The 22,132-nt window shown below is 42.8% G+C and overlaps 1 protein-coding gene across 1 annotated transcript in view; it reads right to left on the minus strand.

The window, feature by feature from the left end:
• LOC145396334 (fasciclin-2-like) overlaps nt 1–22,132 on the minus strand; it is a 108,669-nt gene that overhangs the window by 14,999 nt on the left and 71,538 nt on the right. Inside the window, exons 14-16 of the mRNA XM_080269733.1 lie at nt 12,628–12,835; nt 11,117–11,236; nt 167–292 (exon numbers count right to left, since the gene is read on the minus strand). Coding sequence (XP_080125859.1) covers nt 167–292; nt 11,117–11,236; nt 12,628–12,835 — 454 coding nt within the window. The remainder of the gene's footprint in view (nt 1–166; nt 293–11,116; nt 11,237–12,627; nt 12,836–22,132) is intronic.

Here is a 22,132-nt window from a genome sequence, read left to right on the forward strand (position 1 = left end):
GGGTGAAAGCACAGAAAAAAAAATTAATTGGTGCAGAAGAAACACTTAAAAATAATTAATTCGAATAAAATCTCATCCAAAGCATAGTATATAGCAAATTAGAAGCCGACAGGAAACACATTAAGGAATAAGTTCCCGGTTAAACTGTGCTGAGGGAAACCTGTACCCTTGAATCATGGGGGTCGTCTCCGTGGGCTCGGCAGACTCCTTGTTCTTGTCGTCGTTGTCTTGTTGGGTTTTCTTGCGGTCGTCTGGGCTGGTCATCTGGCCGTTACCCTCGTGCTTATCCTCACTATGCCAACACCAGGAAGGAAGGAAGGTAGCACAGTTAGCAGAAGTGGGTAGCTGAGTTGGCAGGAATATGTAACTGAGTTGGTAGGATATGTAGCAATGTTGGTAGAATATGTAGCAATGTTGGTAGGATATGTAGCAATGTTGGTAGGATATGTAGCACAGTTGGTAGAATATGTAGCAATGTTGGTAGAATATGTAGCAATGTTGGTAGGATATGTAGCAATGTTGGTAGAATATGTAGCAATGTTGGTAGGATATGTAGCACAGTTGGTAGGATATGTAGCAATGTTGGTAGGATATGTAGCAATGTTGGTAGAATATGTAGCACAGTTGGTAGGATATGTAGCAATGTTGGTAGAATATGTAGCAATGTTGGTAGAATATGTAGCAATGTTGGTAGAATATGTAGCAATGTTGGTAGGATATGTAGCACAGTTGGTAGGATATGTAGCAATGTTGGTAGAATATGTAGCAATGTTGGTAGAAATATGTTGTAAGTTAGCAGGAATAATTTTGCTATGCTGTCAGAAAATTATGATAAACTTTAGCATAAAAAACCTGAATTAAGTTTGCAAAAAGATAATTAGCGATGAGACGCTTTCGCAAGGCAGGAAATGTAGCGAATTCTGCGGGAGAGAGAGAGAGAGAGAGAGAGAGAGAGAAAGTGGATCTGAGAGGAGGGTTGGTAATGTTAAGTGGAGAGAGAGAGAGAGAAAGTGGATCTGAGAGGAGGGTTGGTAATGTTAAGTGGAGAGAGAGAGAGAGAGAGAGAGAGAGAGAGAAAGTGGATCTGAGAGGAAGGTTGGTAATGTTAAGTGGAGAGAGAGAGAGAGAGAGAGAGAGAGAGAGAGAAAGTGGATGTGAGAGGAGGGTTGGTAATGTTAAGTGGAGAGGGAGAGAGAGAGAGAGAGAGAGAGAGAGAAAGTGGATATGAGAGGAGGGTTGGTAATGTTAAGTGGAGAGAGAGAGAGAGAGAGAAGTGGATGTGAGAGGAGGGTTGGTAATGTTAAGTGGAGAGAGAGAGAGAGAGAGAGAGAGAAGTGGATGTGAGAGGAGGGTTGGTAATGTTAAGTGGAGAGAGAGAGAGAGAGAGAGAGAGAGAGAGAGAGAGAGAGAGAAAGTGGATCTGAGAGGAAGGTTGGTAATGTTAAGTGGAGAGAGAGAGAGAGAGAGAGAGAGAGAAAGTGGATGTGAGAGGAGGGTTGGTAATGTTAAGTGGAGAGAGAGAGAGAGAGAGAGAGAGAGAGAGAAAGTGGATGTGAGAGGAGGGTTGGTAATGTTAAGTGGAGAGAGAGAGAGAGAGAGAGAGAGAGAGAGAGAAAGTGGATGTGAGAGGAGGGTTGGTAATGTTAAGTGGAGAGAGAGAGAGAGAGAGAGAGAGAGAGAAAGTGGATGTGAGAGGAGGGTTGGTAATGTTAAGTGGAGAGAGAGAGAGAGAGAGAGAGAGAGAAAGTGGATGTGAGAGGAGGGTTGGTAATGTTAAGTGGAGAGAGAGAGAGAGAGAGAGATGAAGAGAAACAAACACCATAAAGCTACCTAAGAATGTCTGCCACCACATGAAGGCAAAATAAGTCACTAAGGAGAAGGTGTTAGGTAATAGGCAAGGCTGATAAAATTATGACCTGGGTTTGCTGTAACTATGAAACTGCTACTACTACTACTACTATGTACTACCATGGGGTCACTACTAGAAACTCACTACTATGAATTCACTACTATAGAATTACTAACATGAATTTACCTCTATTAAAATGACTAAACTCTCAATTATCCGTCATTGCAATATCCGGCTCTATTAAAACAACATCCTGTTAAATTACACCGCATCTGGCGCCAAAACAGGAAGTAATGGCGGATCTGTGGAATATCCGGCAGTGAGGTGGAGGGATGGGGTGGAGAGGTATATGAGAGAGGGAGGTGTGAGCTGGGAGCAGGGCAGTGAAATGGCAGGGGACAGGGTGACATGGAGGCGATTTGTTTGTGGCCACCCCTTATGGGATCAAGGCATCTGGCAATAGACATATAGAGGTGTAACATGGGACCCAACTGGTGTCGTGAAACCCCTGCAATGACCAGAAGACCAGAATCTGTCGCAGGACTGGCACACCCAGCGTCAAGCCTATGGCCGCTCTCTCATCCTCTCCCCTGGATCTCATAAAGACATATCTGTGTGATCTGGTCTAGCAAACACACTGGTGAGAGAGTGTGTATTTGTGTGTACGAGTCACACTGGTGAGAGAGTGTGTATTTGTGTGTACGAGTCACACTGGTGAGAGAGTGTGTATTTGTGTGTACGAGTCACACTGGTGAGAGAGTGTGTATTTGTGTGTACGAGTCACACTGGTGAGAGAGTGTGTATTTGTGTGTATGAGTCACACTGGTGAGAGAGTGCGCATTTGTGTGTATGAGTCACACTGGTGAGAGTGCGCATTTGTGTGTACGAGTCGCACTGGTGAGAGAGTGCGCATTTGTGTGTATGAGTCACACTGGTGAGAGAGTGTGTATTTGTGTGTATGAGTCACACTGGTGAGAGAGTGTGTATTTGTGTGTACGAGTCACACTGGTGAGAGAGTGTGTATTTGTGTGTACGAGTCACACTGGTGAGAGAGTGTGTATTTGTGTGTACGAGTCACACTGGTGAGAGAGTGTGTATTTGTGTGTATGAGTCACACTGGTGAGAGAGTGTGTATTTGTGTGTACGAGTCACACTGGTGAGAGAGTGTGTATTTGTGTGTATGAGTCACACTGGTGAGAGAGTGTGTATTTGTGTGTACGAGTCGCACTGGTGAGAGAGTGCGCATTTGTGTGTACGAGTCACACTGGTGAGAGAGTGTGTATTTGTGTGTATGAGTCACACTGGTGAGAGAGTGTGTATTTGTGTGTACGAGTCACACTGGTGAGAGAGTGTGTATTTGTGTGTATGAGTCACACTGGTGAGAGAGTGTGTATTTGTGTGTATGAGTCACACTGGTGAGAGAGTGTGTATTTGTGTGTATGAGTCACACTGGTGAGAGAGTGCGCATTTGTGTGTACGAGTCGCACTGGTGAGAGAGTGCGCATTTGTGTGTACGAGTCACACTGGTGAGAGAGTGTGTATTTGTGTGTACGAGTCACACTGGTGAGAGAGTGTGTATTTGTGTGTATGAGTCACACTGGTGAGAGAGTGTGTATTTGTGTGTATGAGTCACACTGGTGAGAGAGTGTGTATTTGTGTGTACGAGTCACACTGGTGAGAGAGTGTGTATTTGTGTGTACGAGTCACACTGGTGAGAGAGTGTGTATTTGTGTGTACGAGTCACACTGGTGAGAGAGTGTGTATTTGTGTGTACGAGTCACACTGGTGAAAGAGTGTGTATTTGTGTGTATGAGTCACACTGGTGAGAGAGTGTGTATTTGTGTGTACGAGTCACACTGGTGAGAGAGTGTGTATTTGTGTGTATGAGTCACACTGGTGAGAGAGTGTGTATTTGTGTGTACGAGTCACACTGGTGAGAGAGTGTGTATTTGTGTGTACGAGTCACACTGGTGAGAGAGTGTGTATTTGTGTGTATGAGTCACACTGGTGAGAGAGTGTGTATTTGTGTGTACGAGTCACACTGGTGAGAGAGTGTGTATTGTGTGTACGAGTCACACTGGTGAGAGAGTGTGTATTTGTGTGTACGAGTCACACTGGTGAGAGAGTGTGTATTTGTGTGTACGAGTCACACTGGTGAGTGTGTATTTGTGTGTACGAGTCACACTGGTGAGTGTGTATTTGTGTGTACGAGTCGCACTGGTGAGAGAGTGTGTATTTGTGTGTACGAGTCGCACTGGTGAGAGAGTGTGTATTTGTGTGTACGAGTCACACTGGTGAGAGAGTGTGTATTTGTGTATGAGTCGCACTGGTGAGAGTGTGTATTTGTGTGTACGAGTCGCACTGGTGAGAGAGTGTGTATTTGTGTGTATGAGTCGCACTGGTGAGAGTGCGTATTTGTGTGTACGAGTCGCACTGGTGAGAGAGTGCGTATATGTGTGTACGAGTCGCACTGGTGAGAGAGTGCGTATTTGTGTGTACGAGTCACACTGGTGAGAGAGTGTGTATTTGTGTGTACGAGTCACACTGGTGAGTGTGTATTTGTGTGTACGAGTCACACTGGTGAGTGTGTATTTGTGTGTACGAGTCGCACTGGTGAGAGAGTGTGTATTTGTGTGTACGAGTCGCACTGGTGAGAGAGTGTGTATTTGTGTGTATGAGTCACACTGGTGAGAGAGTGTGTATTTGTGTATGAGTCGCACTGGTGAGAGTGTGTATTTGTGTGTACGAGTTGCACTGGTGAGAGAGTGTGTATTTGTGTGTATGAGTCGCACTGGTGAGAGAGTGCGTATTTGTGTGTACGAGTCGCACTGGTGAGAGAGTGCGTATATGTGTGTACGAGTCGCACTGGTGAGAGAGTGCGTATTTGTGTGTACGAGTCGCACTGGTGAGAGAGTGCGTATTTGTGTGTACGAGTCGCACTGGTGAGAGAGTGCGTATTTGTGTGTACGAGTCGCACTGGTGAGAGAGTGTGTATTTGTGTGTACGAGTCGCACTGGTGAGAGAGTGCGTATTTGTGTGTACGAGTCGCACTGGTGAGAGAGTGCATATTTGTGTGTACGAGTCACACTGGTGAGAGAGTGTGTATTTGTGTGTACGAGTCGGGCTGGTATTACTGTATTTTCTGGATTCATCGGCTGATATCTAAAGGCATGGGCATCAGGTGTGGTGTACACACATCATCAGCACCGTCCTGGGACCCTGGTGGCCGGCACACAAACTACGCCACACTACACATGAGGAAGCACCTCCATATGACCTCAGTGGGTTCGTATGATATGTGATTGTTTAACCCCTACACGCCGGGGGTCTTCCGATGTTGCACGCTCCTCCCTACGGGGGATATCCGCGACGGAAAAAAACACCCTTACTTCCAACCCTAATATCTGCCAGACTATAACAGCTGGAGAAAAAATTAAAGATGCATAAGACTCACCAACTCTTGCTCTTTCAAATGCAAGTATCGCCACGTCTCCAGCTGGTGCCGTCCATGAGTCAGGATAAGTTAAAGTTCAAAGCGTGACGGGAACACGCTTGTGGCTATACGCATCAACCAGCATTGCTCCGCGGCCAAAATCGTGACAGCTTTACATGTCAACTGGCACATGGGGGTTATTGTTTTTTTTTTTTTTATGCGAGGAAGAAGGAACCAAAGGCCATGAGCCCATAATAAAAGTTCCCTCCAAGAGAAAAACAAAATACAAGAGCGAGCCAAATTCAAGATCCGATCATTTCGAGATGCCTGGACACACTGCATTTGAAAGACTGGAGGTCATAGGAAGCAAGAAATACAGACAGAGGGAGACAGTTTCAGAGTTGACCTATTATACAATACAAGAGCGAGCCAAATTCAAGATCCGATCATTTCGAGATGCCTGGACACACCGCGTTTGAAAGACTGGAGGTCATAGGAAGCAAGAAATACAGACAGAAGGAGACAGTTTCAGAGTTGACCTATTATACAATACAAGAGAGAGCCAAATTCAAGATCCGATCCTTTCGAGATGCCTGGACACACTGCGTTTGAAAGACTGGAGGTCATAGGTTGTACAATCTTGCTGTCAGGGAGAATATCCATTATCACACACGGAGTCTTGGCCTTGCCCCTGACCAGGTGAAGGCTCTGCTGCCCCTCGACAACGCTCCTGCTCATCCTTGAGGTTGGTTCGAGATGGAGGTGGTGTTAGCGTCATGATGGCTGTGCTCGAGGAAGAGAAGGATGAGGAGGAGGCAGCCCAGGTTGTCCCCTATCAAATCCTCTTGAGTGAATTATGCTGGATAATTGAGAGTGTACTGTACCCATATCAACCAGCTGTATCCAAAAATAAATCACTAAGGAAGAGGTGTTAGGGAGCTTCCTGTCCCCTGCCATTCCACTGCCCTTCCCCCAGCTCACACCCCCCTCTCTCATATACCTCTCCACTCCATCCCTCCATCTCATCCTTGGCCTCCCCCTCCCTCTCTCCCCCTCCACCTCACTCACATACACTCTCCTCATCAGTCTCTCACTCTCCATCCTCTCCACTCCATCTCATCCTTGGCCTCCCCCTCCCTCTCCCCCTCCACCTCACTCACATACACTCTCCTCATCAGTCTCTCTCTCTCCATCCCCCCAGCTCACACCCCCCTCTCTCATATACCTCTCCACTTCCATAAAATTATAGATTAAAGAGAGAGAGAGAGAGAGAGAGAGAGAGAGAGAGAGAGAGAGAATTGACTACCATAATCTCACCTTAACTTGGCCTAAAACTGCTAGTCACAAAGAAGTGCTATGGGAAGGTTATAGCACTAGTCATGAAGAAGTGCTATGGGAAGGTTATAGCGCTAGTCACGAAGAAGTGCTATGGAAAGGAGTCACAGCACTAGTCACGAAGAAGTGCTATGGAAAGGTTATAATGCTAGTCACAAAGAAGTGCTATGGGAAGGTTATAGCGCTAGTCATGAAGAAGTGCTATGGGAAGGTTATAGCGCTAGTCTTGAAGAAGTGCTATGGGAAGGTTATAGCGCTAGTCACGAAGAAGTGCTATGGAAAGGAGTCACAGCACTAGTCACGAAGAAGTGCTATGGAAAGGTTATAATGCTAGTCACAAAGAAGTGCTATGGGAAGGTTATAGCGCTAGTCATGAAGAAGTGCTATGGAAAGGAGTCTTAGCACTAGTCACAAAGAAGTGCTATGGGAAGGTTATAGCGCTAGTCACGAAGAAGTGCTATGGAAAGGAGTCACAGCACTAGTCACGAAGAAGTGCTATGGAAAGGCTATAGTGCTAGTCACAAAGAAGTGCTATGGGAAGGTTATAGCGCTAGTCACGAAGAAGTGCTATGGAAATGATACAGTTATAGCATTGCAACCTAAAGCAATTGCAAATGTTGGGCAAAGGCAACCACAAACACATTCTCCATTGCTACTTATTTTTAACCAAAATTGTGATTATAAAAAATATTATAATAGACATCATCATCATCATCATCATCATCATTACCTTCATCATCATTGTCACCATCATCATCATCATCACCATCATCATCATTGTCACCATCATCATCATCAGCACCATCATCATCATTGTCACCATCATCATCATCATCATCACCATCATCACCACCATCATCATCATCATCACCATCATCACCACCATCATCATCATCATCATTACCTTCATCATCATTGTCATCATCATCATCATCATCATCATCACCTGACACCACTCTGACCACCAGGCATCAGGTGGTGCTATGGTTACCACCCAGCGTAGTAAATGGCTTCCTGGTGTGGGGAAATATGGGGTTTGGCTCCTGGGTGGGTGTTGCAGATGCCTCACCCACAAAGCACAGTGCCAAAACATACATAATTCTTAACTAATATAATAACTATATTCTTGCCATGCCAATAAATAAAAACATAACTAAATAGATAGATAGATAGAAAATAGATAGATAGATAGAAAATAGATAGATAGATAGAAAATATAGATAGATAGAAAATAAAAAAAAAGACAGAAATAAAATATACAATAACTCAATAATAATAATGATGCGAGAATGCAATTTTTGGTTTTAATATATGCAATGCAAGCAACGATTTTTAGCTGCCTAATTAGTGAACTTTTCTCTATTAACTGGCCATGCAGTAATAATAATAATAATAATAATAATAATAATAATAATAATAATAACAGTAGTAGTAGTAGTAGTAATAATAATAATAATAATAATAATAATAATAATAACAGTAGTATTAGTAGTAGTAATAATAACAATAATAATAATAATAATAATAATAATAATAATAATAATAATACAGTCACTGCTCACACAACACGCGATCCTGGTACGCTGACCAAAAAAAACTCATTACGCAAAAACGACAGACGTAACGAGGGTGGAGGAAGCTGCCACCACCTGTAGGCCTGACAACCTGCTGTGGTACGGTAGGCCTGACAACCTGCTGTGGTACGGTAGGCCTGACAACCTGCTGTGGTACGGTAGGCCTGACAACTTGCTGTGGTACGGTAGGCCTGACAACCAGCTGTGGTACGGTAGGCCTGACAACCTGCTGTGGTACGGTAGGCCTGAGAACCTGCTGTGGTACGGAAGGCCTGACAACTTGCTGTGGTACGGCCAATCTCCACCACTCTGCGCCGCCGAAAGAACTCAAGACGGCTTAACCTCATTTGCTGTAGCCACCACCCAGCACCTGGATATTCTTCAAGGACCTCGTGTGCCAGCTCTCCCTCAAACACTCGTAGAGAGAGAGGGGTTTCCTGATGAGCTCCTTGAAGCGTAGGAAGCTCTTCGGGTCAATCACATCAAAACGCCTTCTTGTACCACCTGCAGGACTCACGTAGGCAATGGACCTCACAAATTTACACGTCCGATTTATCAAGAAGCATGTTGATGTTATAATACAGCATCTGGGTTTAACAAGGGTTCCCTGGTCCTGTAGGCTGCTCTTCTCGTTTCTTCAACCACACCCTTATGTACCACAGACAACACGTTAACCTGTGTCGTGTATACAACGTGTTAACCTGTCTCTTAGTCATGCCAGAGAAGGGCTATCATGCTGCCACATTTCTTGGTCAGAAGGGCTCCTTTCTCAGTATGTGCTGGGAATACTGGGAAATGAGGGAAGGGGGGGTGAGTTGGGGGGAGGGTCGTCAAATGGTGGGTGACGGAGCGACTTGGAGGCGTTTTGTCTGCGGCCACCCTTTGCGGGATTAGGGCGTCGGGCTATAGATAGATAGATAGACAGGGAAATTCTTTGTTGGTCCTAACAGTTCCACAGGACCCATTTGGTCAAGCAAATACTTGGTCAACACCGGGACTGTGTAAGAATTATCAGTGTACAGAATGTGGTGCCTATTGCAATACCTTTCCATCAGCACCTTCAAGATTGATGTCGAGAAACCATGAGGATCGTCACTTGGTATATCAACACCTGCTGCTGAATAAACTATCACATCCAACACATATCCAATTCTACAAGCACGATGCACAAAGAATTTCAGGCCAAATCTGTGACGCTTTGACGGCACATACTAAACAAATGCCAGCCCGTCCCTGAACAACACCAGCGACTCGTCAATAACCACCGTCTGGAATGGACAAAAAATCCTGGCAAATGACTCCCTGAGCATTGTTAGGAAGGGTCTTATTTCCCACAACCTGCTGTTCGGTGCAGGTCCCTAATTCCTATTGAAATGGAGGAACCTTGGGATGGCCAGGTACCTGTCACGGGCAATAGATTTACTGAAGACAGGTGTGCCCGTGAGTTTATTAACCGACGAATAGTTAATTTAGCAAACGTTTTCTTACATACGCCATCAAACAACTCCCCCACCTCCACAGGTAACCAGTCACGCATGTACCTGCTATTGCTGGTAGCCACGTACAGCCACCACACACACACACAGCCTGGTGGTAATTGACCTCCTCCACCAGGTACTGCATGATGGTGTAGTGAAAACTGTCCTGAATATGTTGCCAATAGTCCAGGGCCTTGAGGGGAAGTTCCTCCTCCTGAACACCTGCTCCTTCCTCATCAAACACCAGCACAGGTGGTTCACATCCTGCTCTTTCTTCCCTGACAAACGTATCCACTCTTCCTACACCTGGTAAAGCACTCCGTCTGCCATGTCCACGGGCAGGGGGTGAGGGGGAAGGAGAGGGAGAGGTGTGGGAGGTGGGGGAATATGGGGATGATGACGCGCCTGACGTGGGCCTTCCCTGGGGAGACACTGCCTGCGGAGTAACACCACGTGGGGTCCATGTGGAAAATTCCACTGAAGGGTCTGGTTGTAGTGATTCCACCCTTGAAGTACTTAGCTAAGGTGATGGTTGACGTTCAAGGGCAAGACGACAGCAAGCAGGTGGTAAGAGTGGCAGTGACGCGGCTCCTTTATTTCCCAGATGACCACCAACTCCACGCTGACCTGCCCGGTGTGCTGGGTCATCTACGCCCTCCTCCCCAGTGAACTCATCACTGTCCAAGGCCCTGCCCTCCTCCTGCGGGAGTCTGAGAGCCTCTTCAGGGATCCGAGAGTGGGAAGGTGTTGGAGGGAGAGAGAGTTCACTGTCCACATGGTAACCTCGTCTCTCCTCAGAAGAAGTACTCGCACCAAGTCTCCATGAGGACACGGTATCGTCTAAGGAGCACATGACGGCACTGTCACTGAGCCCTTTCCCTGGCACTACGGCCAGAACTTCCCCAGGAGACGATGATGCGACCAGCCCCTCATGCAGTGGGACGTAAACGGATGATGACGAAGACACGACGCCTCACTCTACCTGTGCCGCGTACAGGCTGTCGCACATCAGTTGGGTACCTGAGGGACTTACCTGCCCTGTGGTCGTCACTGAACATGGTCACGAGTTCAGAGGGTGGCGGGAAGATGCTTGATGCTATACACGTCCACCAGCGCGCAGGGGTTAACACGTAAGCATATGCCCCTATTACACGGGAATCTCATAAAGCGGTATGTGAGCGGTGACTGTAATAATAATAATAATAATAATAATAATAATAATAATAACAATAACAATACGTAGGCAAATAAATTCTTTTGATTTAAATGTAGCAAAATTTCCTCTATTAGCCATGCAACAACAATAATAATAATAATAATAATAATAATAACAACACGATTCCTTCAAGCAGCAATGCCAATTTTCCTTCCACTGAAATCTGGTAAAAAAAGAACAAAGAAAACGAGAATCAAGCAACATTTAAATTTTTGAAGGGATGCCTCTTACGGTTCCATTTCCGATTTAATTTCGAGTTTTTCCGATATTTTCTCTTCTTCTTTCTCCTGTGGGGGTTTTTCAGTGGTGGTTTTCTCGTCTTCCCTCGGTTCTTCAGTGAGGGTATCGGCGCTAGAGGGGAAGGGGTGAGGTACGTGAAAAACGGTGAAATACTGGGAAGAGAGTGAAGAGCGAAGGACAGGAGTGAATAATAATAATAATAATAATAATAATAATAATAATAATAATAGTGGTAGAAATAGTAGTAGTAGAAGTAGTAGAATAATAATAATAATAATAATAATAATAATAATAATAATAATAATAATAGTAGTAGTAGTAGTAGTAGTAGTAGTAGTAGTAGTAGTAGTAGTAATAATAATAATAATAATAATAATAATAATAATAATAATAATAATAATAATAGTAGTAGTAGTAGTAATAATAATAATAATAATAATAATAATAATAATAATAATAATAATATTAATGTTGAGAATTATCAACCCAAAAAAATAGTTACAAATGAAGTAGATAGATAGATAGATAGATAGATAGAATAATATTTAGATAGATAATTGGATTCCTAGATAGATAATTTAGACAAACAGATAGATACATTTAAGTTCTTAGATATTTATAGATATTCAGATAGATAGATTCTTATATACAAATTCAGATAGATAGACAGATAGATATACACATTTATATATATATATAGATAGATCGACATTAATTCAGACAGATAGACAGATAGATGGATAGATAGATATTATTTCCCCTCAATATTTATTTACATACATACATACAAATTCACAGATAGATAGATAGATAGATATTTCCACTCATCCAAGACTTATTTAGAGAGAGAGAGAGAGAGAGAGAGAGAGAGACAGACAGACAGACAGAGACAGAGAGAGAGACAGACAGACAGACACAGAGAGAGAGAGAGAGAGAGAGAGAGAGAGACAGACAGACAGACAGACAGACAGACAGAGAGAGAGAGAGAGAGAGAGACAGACAGACAGAGAGAGAGACAGACAGACAGAGAGAGAGAGAGAGAGAGAGAGAGAGAGAGAGAGAGAGAGAGAGAGAGAGAGAGAGAGGAGAGAGAATCATAGTGTGTCAAGATATAACAGATAGACAGACAGATAGATAAAGAGAGAGAGAGAGAGAGAGAGACAGAGAGAGAGAGAGACAGACAGATAGACAGATAGATAGATAGATAGTCACTCACCTTGCATTCCTTCCCTCATCCAACATTTATTCAGAGAGAGAGAGAGAGACACATTCCGAGACAGACAGATAGATAGAGATAGATAATTTCACTCACCTTGCATTCCTTCCCTCATCCAACATTTATTCAGAGAGAGAGAGACACATTCCGAGACAGACAGATAGACAGATAGATAGATAGTCACTCACCTTGCATTCCTTCCCTCATCCAACATTTATTCAGAGAGAGAGAGAGACACATTCCGAGACAGACAGATAGATAGACAGATAGATAGATAGTCACTCACCTTGCGTTCTTTCCCTCATCCAACATGGCCTCCTTGTCCTTATCCTTGGGTTCTTTCTTTCCGATGATCTTCGCCGTCAGCCCAGCGTTCCTGGTACAATAACACGTAACATCGGCGATAACGATGACGATGATAGCTAAGATGATGACGATGGCTACTATCACGCCCACGCCCACGCCCCCGCCCACACTCTCGCTCACGTCGGGTCCTGAGGATGGGCGATGGGTCGAGGGTTAGGTCGAGGAGTAGGACGAGGTCGAGGACGAGGTCAGATTGGGTCAAGTGTTAGTATAGGGTTGATTGACCAAAATTCTCTCCCTTTGTCTCAATATGTCTTTTTCTTCCCTCTCTCTCTCTCTCTCTCTCTCTCTCTCTCTCTCTCTCTCTCTCTCTCTCTCTCTCTCTCTCTCTCTCTCTCTCTCAAAAAATTTGTCAAAATCTATCTATCTATTGCCAGACGCCTTACTCCCTTATACGGGGTGGCCACAAACAAATCGCCTCCATGTCGCCCTGTCCCCCGCCATTTCACTGCCCTGCTCCCAGCTCACACCCCCCTCTCTCATATACCTCTCCACCCCATCCCTCCATCTCATCCTTGGCCTTCCCCTCCCTCTCCCCCTCCACCTCATTCACACTCTCCTTGTCAGTCTCTCACTCTCCATCCTCTCCACTCCATCCCTCCATCTCATCCTTGGCCTCCCCCTCCCTCTCCCCCCCTCCACCTCACTCACATACACTCTCCTTGTCAGTCTCTCACTCTCCATCCTCTCCACATGGCCAGAAAAACATTTATTATATTCTTATTTTACTTTGAGAGAGAGAGAGAGATTTTTTGGAATTCATGTAATTTGAAAAAAGACATATATGGACCAAAAAAGGGGTGAGGAAAAATATATGCATTAAAAAAAATAGCCTGGTAATATATCTGAATTATTTTTGAATTATTTTGAATTATTTTGAATTATTTTGAATTATTTTGAATTATTTTGAATTATTTTTGAATTATTTTTGAATTATTTTGAATTATTTTGAATTATTTTTGAATTATTTTTGAATTATTTTGAATTATTTTTAATTATTTTTGAATTATTTTTGAATTATTTTGAATTATTTTTGAATTATTTTGAATTATTTTTGAATTATTTTGAATTATTTTTGAATTATTTTGAATTATTTTGAATTATTTTTGAATTATTTTTGAATTATTTTGAATTATTTTTGAATTATTTTTGAATTATTTTGAATTATTTTTGAATTATTTTTTAATTATCTTGAATTATTTTTGAATGATTTTTGAATGATTTTGAATGATTTTTGAATTATTTTTGAATGATTTCGAATTATTTTGAATTATTTCGAATTATTTTGAATTATTTTTGAATTATTTTGAATGATTTTTGAATGATTTTTGAATTATTTTGAATTATTTTTGAATTACTTTGAATTATTTTTGAATTATTTTGAATTATTTTGAATTATTTTGAATTATTTTTGAATTATTTTGAATTATTTTGAAAGCCAACCCAAAAAAATCATATACATTTAAAAGTTTGAATCCAACTCAGACCAGTAACAGAAAAAGTTATATATATAAATTTCTCTCATTTTTCTTTATATGTGAGATAGCTCTAAATTATTCTCTCTCTCTTTTTTTTTTATATATAATATTTTTTGACTATTACTCAAAATTTTGGATATTTTTTTTCATACTGTTGTAACCCCAAATTAATATAAATGTGAACCCAGCCCACTGCCTTAATTTTGAGAGAGAGAGAGAGAGAGAGAGAGAGAGACAGACAGACAGACAGAGAGAGTACAATAAGAACCGGATTATCGGTGAGAGAGAGAGAGAGAGAGAGAGAGAGAAAGAGAGAGAGAGAGAGAGAGAGAGAGAGAGACAGAGAGAGAGAGAGAGAGACAGAGAGAGAGAGAGACAGAGAGTACAATAAGAACCGGATTATCGGTGAGAGAGAGAGAGAGAGAGAGAGAGAGAGAGAGAGAGAGAGAGAGAGAGAGAGAGATGTGTGTGTAACCAGGCAGTGGATCCGAGCAGTTATATCAGTGCCACCACGTGAAGGCCTCCCTCTACAGCCTCATATTAATTTTAAGTTTAGATAAGTAGCAAATAAAATGGTGTTAAGGTATAACTAATGACTTAGGGGTATAACCAGGCAGTGGATCCGACCAGTTATATCAGTGCCACCACGTGAGGGCTCCAACTCCAGCACCTACAAGAGAATTAAAAACATATTAATGAAGTGAAAACGTTAGGAAAGCAATTGAACCCTCCCCTCATCGAATTGGGTTAAAAATATATAAATACAGATAAATATATATAAATACGGATAAATATATATCAATTGGCCAAACACCGTTAATTCAAATTTAAATTCAAATTTTTAAAATCAAACTCTGAATGTTGCACAAACGGTTACATGAAGCATTTTTTTAAACAAACACACTAATTGGTACCCTCTTGCCCATTTAGAGAGAGAGAAAGTGAGAGAGTGAGCGAGTAAGCAAGAGAGAGAGAGAGCTAGAGAACATTTAAAAGCCGCTACATTTCAGCAGTGAGCAATTAACAGCCGCTACATTTGAGCAAAGAGAATTAGAAGCCGCTACATTTAGGCAAAGAGAACAAGTAAAAGCCGCTACATTTAAGCTTAAGTTGCTACATTTAGATGAAGGCTGGTATTCTAGGTAGCAAGGGAAGGTCTTAACACCATTCCTTAAGCTATTTATTCCATTCATTACACCTTAACATCCCCTCATGAGATGTTTACGATGAATTACGTTAACCTGATCGTTACTGGAGGATGCAAAGTGCGTCGCGCAAAACCGGTCTTTGATATTTTTGTTTTTGAATTTTTTTGCATAAACCAAATTCGCCAAACGTTTTTTATTGACACCATAAGCAAGAACAACTATTCGAGATTATGACGAGAAAAAATCATGGCGATAGGAGCAAGACTAAGGGTGTGACGATAATATGTTTGGGAAGTACCACAAGCGCGTAAACAGCGGGGGTTCTGGCAGCACCCGAGCACATCCCGAGCCTGCGTCTTCCAGTAACGAAAAATTGAAGTGCAATGGGAAGAATGAGTAGCAAAGGCACAGGCGTTAAGAACCCACAGGCCATTTAGAATACAAACCATGGTAATTAAATAAATGGGTTATTATGTAGGGAAATCCGTTTATCGGCATTCCTTCATCACTTACACAAAAGGTGGATGGTGGATGGTAGTGCGCCGAGGCTAGATGACCCAGGGCAGCCCCAGTGACGGCACCGGGTCACCACGGGGCATTGCTACCTCTCGTGGGGGGGCGGGGCAGGGGGCAGGGGGGGGCAAAGATTGGAAAACAGGAAGAGAGTCAAAATAGTTTAGGAAAATTCGAACTTTTTGGACCATACGCTGGAAACTCAAAAATCTGGAGACGATGGCGTTTGTTTTCTTCCATTCCCAATATACATTTATTCTGAGTGCTATTTTCTAGTCCCAATTTATCTTTTCCATCTTTCAATTATCTTTTTTATTATGAAACAGAAAGTCAAAAAAAGTTTAGGGAAATAGGAACTGATTTTTGGACCATACGCTGGAAACTCAAAATTCTGGAGACGATGGCAATTTCTCCATATCATTTTTTTCAATTATCATATTTTTTTCAATTATCTTTTTATAATGAAACAGCAAGTCAAAAAAGTTTAGGGAAATAGGAATTGATTTTTGGACCATACGCTGGAAACTCAAAATTCCGGAGACGATGGTTTTTCGATTCCTTTCCAATACCAATTAATTTCCATTTTTCTCCTATAATTATTCTGAAGGCAGTTTTCCATTCCAATATTCTTATTTCTTACTTAAATAATAATAATAATAATAAATAATAATAATAATAGTTGTAGTAATAGTAGTAGTAGAGTTATAGTAATAATAATAATAATAATAATAATAATAATAATAGTTGTAGTAACAGTAGCAGTAGAAGTTATAGTAATAATAATAATAATAATAATAATAATAATAATAATAATAATGTCGAAATGATGGCAGTTTTTTCCATATCATTTCTAATTTCCTCTTTGCCTTTGTTTCTTTTTTTTTTTCAATAAATAAAAATAATAAATATTGATAAATCTGCCTAAAATTGTTGGTTATATATGTATTGTGTATTTTAAGTAATTCCTTAAAACATTCCCATCTGTGACTTATTCTGACACCTTAATATTTTTTTGTGTACCTTCTCCCTCCCTCTCTCTCTCTTTTTCTCTCCCTCTCTCTCTCTCTCTCTCTCACTTCTTGCTCATCATTCATACATATCTCCCCGCATTCCTCTCTCTCTCTCTCTCTCTCTCTCTCTCTCTCACTTCTTGCTCATCATTCATACATACCTTCCATGCACTTCTCTCTCTCTCTCTCTCTCTCTCTCTCTCTCTCTCTCACTTCTTGCTCATCATTCATACATACCTTCCATGCACTTCTCTCTCTCTCTCTCTCTCTCTCTCTCTCTCTCTCTCTCTCTCTCTCTCTCCAGTATCATTCATACATACCTTCCTCAATTCCACTTCTCTCTCTCTCTCTCTCTCTCTCTCTCTCTCTCACTTCTTGCTCATCATTCATACATACCTCCCTGCACTCCTCTCTCTCTCTCTCTCTCTCTCTCTCTCTCTCTCTCTCCAGTATCATTCATACATACCTTCCTCAATTCCACTTCTCTCTCTCTCTCTCTCTCTCTCACTTCTCCACTATCATTCATACATATCTCCCTGCACTCCTCTCTCTCTCTCTCTCTCTCTCTTTATCCCTTTATTCCACTCTCTCTCTCTCTCTTTCTCTCTCTCAGCCTGATCCGATAAAGCACGTCTGACAGCACTTCTTCGTGACTAGCATGGTAGCACACTTTAGCACATATTACAGTACTGAACATATACATCCTTCTATAGCACTTCTTCATGACTAGCACAACAGCACATTCCAGTACCAAAAATGTTCACTACACCCACTGTACACTAACGGCCGAAAATTTGACTAGTAACCAAGGAGATTCATCCCTAAGCAAAGATCCCTAACACCTACTGGAGGACTGATTTGATTAGTAACCAAGGAGACTCATTCCTAACCCCTTTCAGCTCAGTTGATGGCCAGGTGTAGTCAGATTGGAGGCTTGATTGGACTAGTAACCAAGGAGACTCATTCCTAACCCCTTTCAGCTCAGTTGATGGCCAGGTGTAGTCAGATTGGAGGCTTGATTGGACTAGTAACCAAGGAGACTCACTTCTACCTTAGTTGGTGGCCAGGTGTAGTGAGATTCAAGAGCTCTTTTGACTAGTAACCAAGGAGACTCATTCCTACTAATACTGAACTCCATGCAAGCAGAGTGGAAAAAACAGTCACTTGCAAACTACCTTATAGATGCATTTAGAGAGAGAGAGAGAGAGAGAGAGGGAGAGGGAGGGGGGGTATTTTTAGAGATAAAGAGGGGGGTATTTTGAGAGAGAGAGAGAGAGAGAGGGGGGGGTATTTTTAGATAAAGAGGGGGGTATTTTGAAAGAGAGAGAGAGAGAGAGGGGAGGGGGGGGGATTCAGAGCTTTTTAAATATCTAAATTCTTTGTACAGATTCTTAATTATCTTCAAAATTAATTATAATGATGAACAAGCAGTGATTAGGGAGGCATTTAGTGTGTGTGTGTGTGTGTGTGTGTGTGTGTGTGTGTGTGTGTGTGTGTGTGTGAAGGTAGCAGTCACTACTCGACATACGATGTTTGGTTTACGATAATTCGCTACGACAACAAAACAGCTCCACCCCAAAACCCGATATACGATGAAATTTTCCGCTATAAGGAGATTGCCATCGGAAAATTTTGTAACAAGCACCAGGCACACGCAAGGCGACCGTCGCTTGTCTCAGGCGTACAGAAATGGGAGAAATGGAGTTCCCCCGAGCTAAGCCCTGTATTGGACTATATAGCCCCGCTAGGGTTACAGGAGCGAGCTACCACTCCCGGCACGGCAGCCCGGGCCAGGCTCGAACTTGCAATCCCCCGATTACGAGTCCGGCGCGCTACCACTGTGCTACCGCGCCCCCCTCAGGCGTACAGACCGTTGTTTGGGTTCAGTTGAGGTCCCGCCACCCCGTCACAGCCCTGTCTTTTGCACTGGCTTGCGTGTGGCCCCCTGCTCTCGTGACCTCTCAGCCAAGCATCGTACTACAGTGTACATCGTGTAGCACCAGGCCAACGTTACGCAAGTGTGATGGTTGTGTTGTTGTAATGATGTACTGTATGTAACGCTGCCTGTGTTGTTGTAATGATGTACTTGAGTAACGCTGCCTGTGTTGTTGTAATGATGTACTGTGAGTAACGCTGCCTGTGTTGTTGTAATGATGTACTTGAGTAACGCTGCCTGTGTTGTTGTAATGATGTACTTGAGTAACGCTGCCTGTGTTGTTGTAATGATGTACTGTGAGTAACGCTGCCTGTGTTGTTGTAATGATGTACTGTACATGAGTAACGCTGCCTGTGTTGTTGTAATGATGTACTTGAGTAACGCTGCCTGTGTTGTTGTAATGATGTACTGTGAGTAACGCTGCCTGTGTTGTTGTAATGATGTACTTGAGTAACGCTGCCTGTGTTGTTGTAATGATGTACTTGAGTAACGCTGCCTGTGTTGTTGTAATGATGTACTTGAGTAACGCTGCCTGTGTTGTTGTAATGATGTACTGTTAGTAACGCTGCCTGTGTTGTTGTAATGATGTACTTGAGTAACGCTGCCTGTGTTGTTGTAATGATGTACTGTGTGTAATGCTGCCTGTGTTGTTGTAATGATGTACTTGAGTAACGCTGCCTGTGTTGTTGTAATGATGTACATGAGTAACGCTGCCTGTGTTGTTGTAATGAGTAACGCTGCCTGTGTTGTTGTAATGAGTAACGCTGCCTGTGTTGGTGTACTAGTGTGTGTTTTGGTCTTGGAGACAACTTGGACTGACACAGGAAGGAATGAAGGTGGGTTGCGATTCATGGTTCAGTCTTGGGCAGGTGACTTTGTGGAGCTGAGTTGACGTAATCCCCCTTTGATAATGGGTTGTAATCCCCCTTTGATAATGGGTTGTAATCCCCCTTTGATAGTGGGCTGTAATCTCCCTTTGATAATGGGTTGTAATCTCCCTTTGATAGTGGGTTGTAATCTCCCTTTGATAGTGGGCTGTAATCTCCCTTTGATAGTGGGTTGTAATCTCCCTTTGATAGTGGGCTGTAATCTCCCTTTGATAGTGGGTTGTAATCTCCCTCTCTCTCCATCTTCCTCTCTCTTCCTCCTCCTCTCTTTCCATCTTCCTCTCTTTCCATCTTTCTCTCTTTTCCTCCTCCTCTCTTTCCATCTTCCTCTCTTTTCCTCCTCCTCTCTTTCCATCTTCCTCTCTTTTCCTCCTCCTCTCTCTCCATCTTCCTCTCTTTTCCGCCTCCTCTCTTTCCATCTTCCTCTCTTTTCCTCCTCCTCTCTTTCCATCTTCCTCTCTTTCCCTCCTCCTCTCTTTCCATCTTCCTCTCTTTCCCTCCTCCTCTCTTTCCATCTTCCTCTCTTTCCCTCCTCCTCTCTTTCCATCTTTCTCTCTTTCCCTCCTCCTCTCTTTCCATCTTTCTCTCTTTTCCTCCTCCTCTCTTTCCATCTTCCTCTCTTTCCCTCCTCCTCTCTTTCCATCTTTCTCTCTTTTCCTCCTCCTCTCTTTCCATCTTTCTCTCTTTTCCTCCTCCTCTCTTTCCATCTTTCTCTCTTTTCCTCCTCCTCTCTTTCCATCTTTCTCTCTTTTCCTCCTCCTCTCCTTCCATCTTCCTCTCTTTCCCTCCTCCTCTCTTTCCATCTTTCTCTCTTTTCCTCCTCCTCTCTTTCCATCTTTCTCTCTTTTCCTCCTCCTCTCCTTCCATCTTCCTCTCTTTTCCTCCTCCTCTCTTTCCATCTTTCTCTCTTTTCCTCCTCCTCTCTTTCCATCTTTCTCTCTTTTCCTCCTCCTCTCTTTCCATCTTTCTCTCTTTTCCTCCTCCTCTCTTTCCATCTTCCTCTCTTTTCCTCCTCCTCCTCTCTTTCCATCTTCCTCTCTTTCCCTCCTCCTCTCTTTCCATCTTTCTCTCTTTCCCTCCTCCTCTCTTTCCATCTTATTCCCTCTTCCATTCTTATATTATTATTTTCAAGGTCGTTTTCTATTTCAATTCTCTTTTTCTAAACTCATTTCCTATGCCAATTTTTTCATTTCTTATTCTTATCACTTTCTTTCAATTATTTTTCTCTCCATCTTCCTCTCCTCTCAGTGTCATCTCCTCAGCATCACTTCCTCTTCAAATCCTCCTTTCCTCTTCACCTCCTCTTCGTCTCCTCTTCCTCTCTTCCCAGCACCATCACAGGGCCTTCTTAAACGACACCATTCCTTCCCATACTCTTTGCCCTACCTTCTATCTATCTCTATCTATTGCCAGACGCCTCAATCCCGTTTGGGGTGGCCACAAACAAATCGCCTCCAAGTCGCCCTGTCCCCCGCCATTTCACTGCCCTGCTCCCAACTCACACCCCCCTCTCTCATATACCTCTCCACCCCATCCCTCCATCTCATCCTCGGCCTCCCCCTCCCTCTTCTCCCCTCCACCTCACTCACATACACTCTCTTCGTCAGTCTTTCACCCTCCATCCTCTCCACTCCATCCCTCCATCTCATCCTCGGCCTCCCCCTCCCTCTTCCCCCCTCCACCTCACTCACATACACTCTCCTCGTCAGTCTTTCACCCTCCATCCTCTCCACATGGCCTACCTTGATTTACGATAAACTCGTTATACGTTAAGGTACGACCTGACCTGACCCCATCGTAAAATGAGTAGTGACTGTATTGTGTGTGTGTGTGTGTGTGTGTGTGTGAGAGAGAGAGAGAGGGGGGGACGTTGTGTGTGTGTGTGTGTGTGTGTGTATTTTACGGCTGCAATTTTGAGATATTATCTATCTATCTATCTATTGCCAGACACCATAATCCCGTACGGTGATTGCCGATATAAACATTGCCAATAGATAGAAGCTGCCGATAGATAGACACTGCCAATAGATAGACACTGCCGATAGATAGAAACTGCCGATAGATAGACACTGCCGATAGATAGACTCAACCGATATAACAACACCGCCGATAAAGCGTCGACGGATAAATCACCGGTAAAAAAACCGTTGAGGCTCAAACGGATTTCCCTACACGTGTAATATTCAAAAATTCAAACGTAACCATTACCAAATTTCGAGAGAACAAATCCATATACACTTCCTTTTTCGGAAAATTTTGAAAACACGATATATATAGAGAGAGACATGGAAAGTAGATTCGAAAATAATTTTGAGTTGTCAATTCTTCAATATAATTTTCTCTCCAGTTTACAAAATCGAAAACAGGGGTAGTGGAAAAAAAACTATAAATATTAAATAGCCAAAAAAACACATTAAAAAAACATGGCATGCAAAAACAACACTGTATATATA

The sequence above is a fragment of the Coenobita brevimanus genome, chromosome 36 (genome assembly GCF_032717465.1).
Source record: "Coenobita brevimanus isolate Jiangsu-jjx chromosome 36, ASM3271746v2, whole genome shotgun sequence".
NCBI lineage: Eukaryota > Metazoa > Arthropoda > Malacostraca > Decapoda > Coenobitidae > Coenobita > Coenobita brevimanus.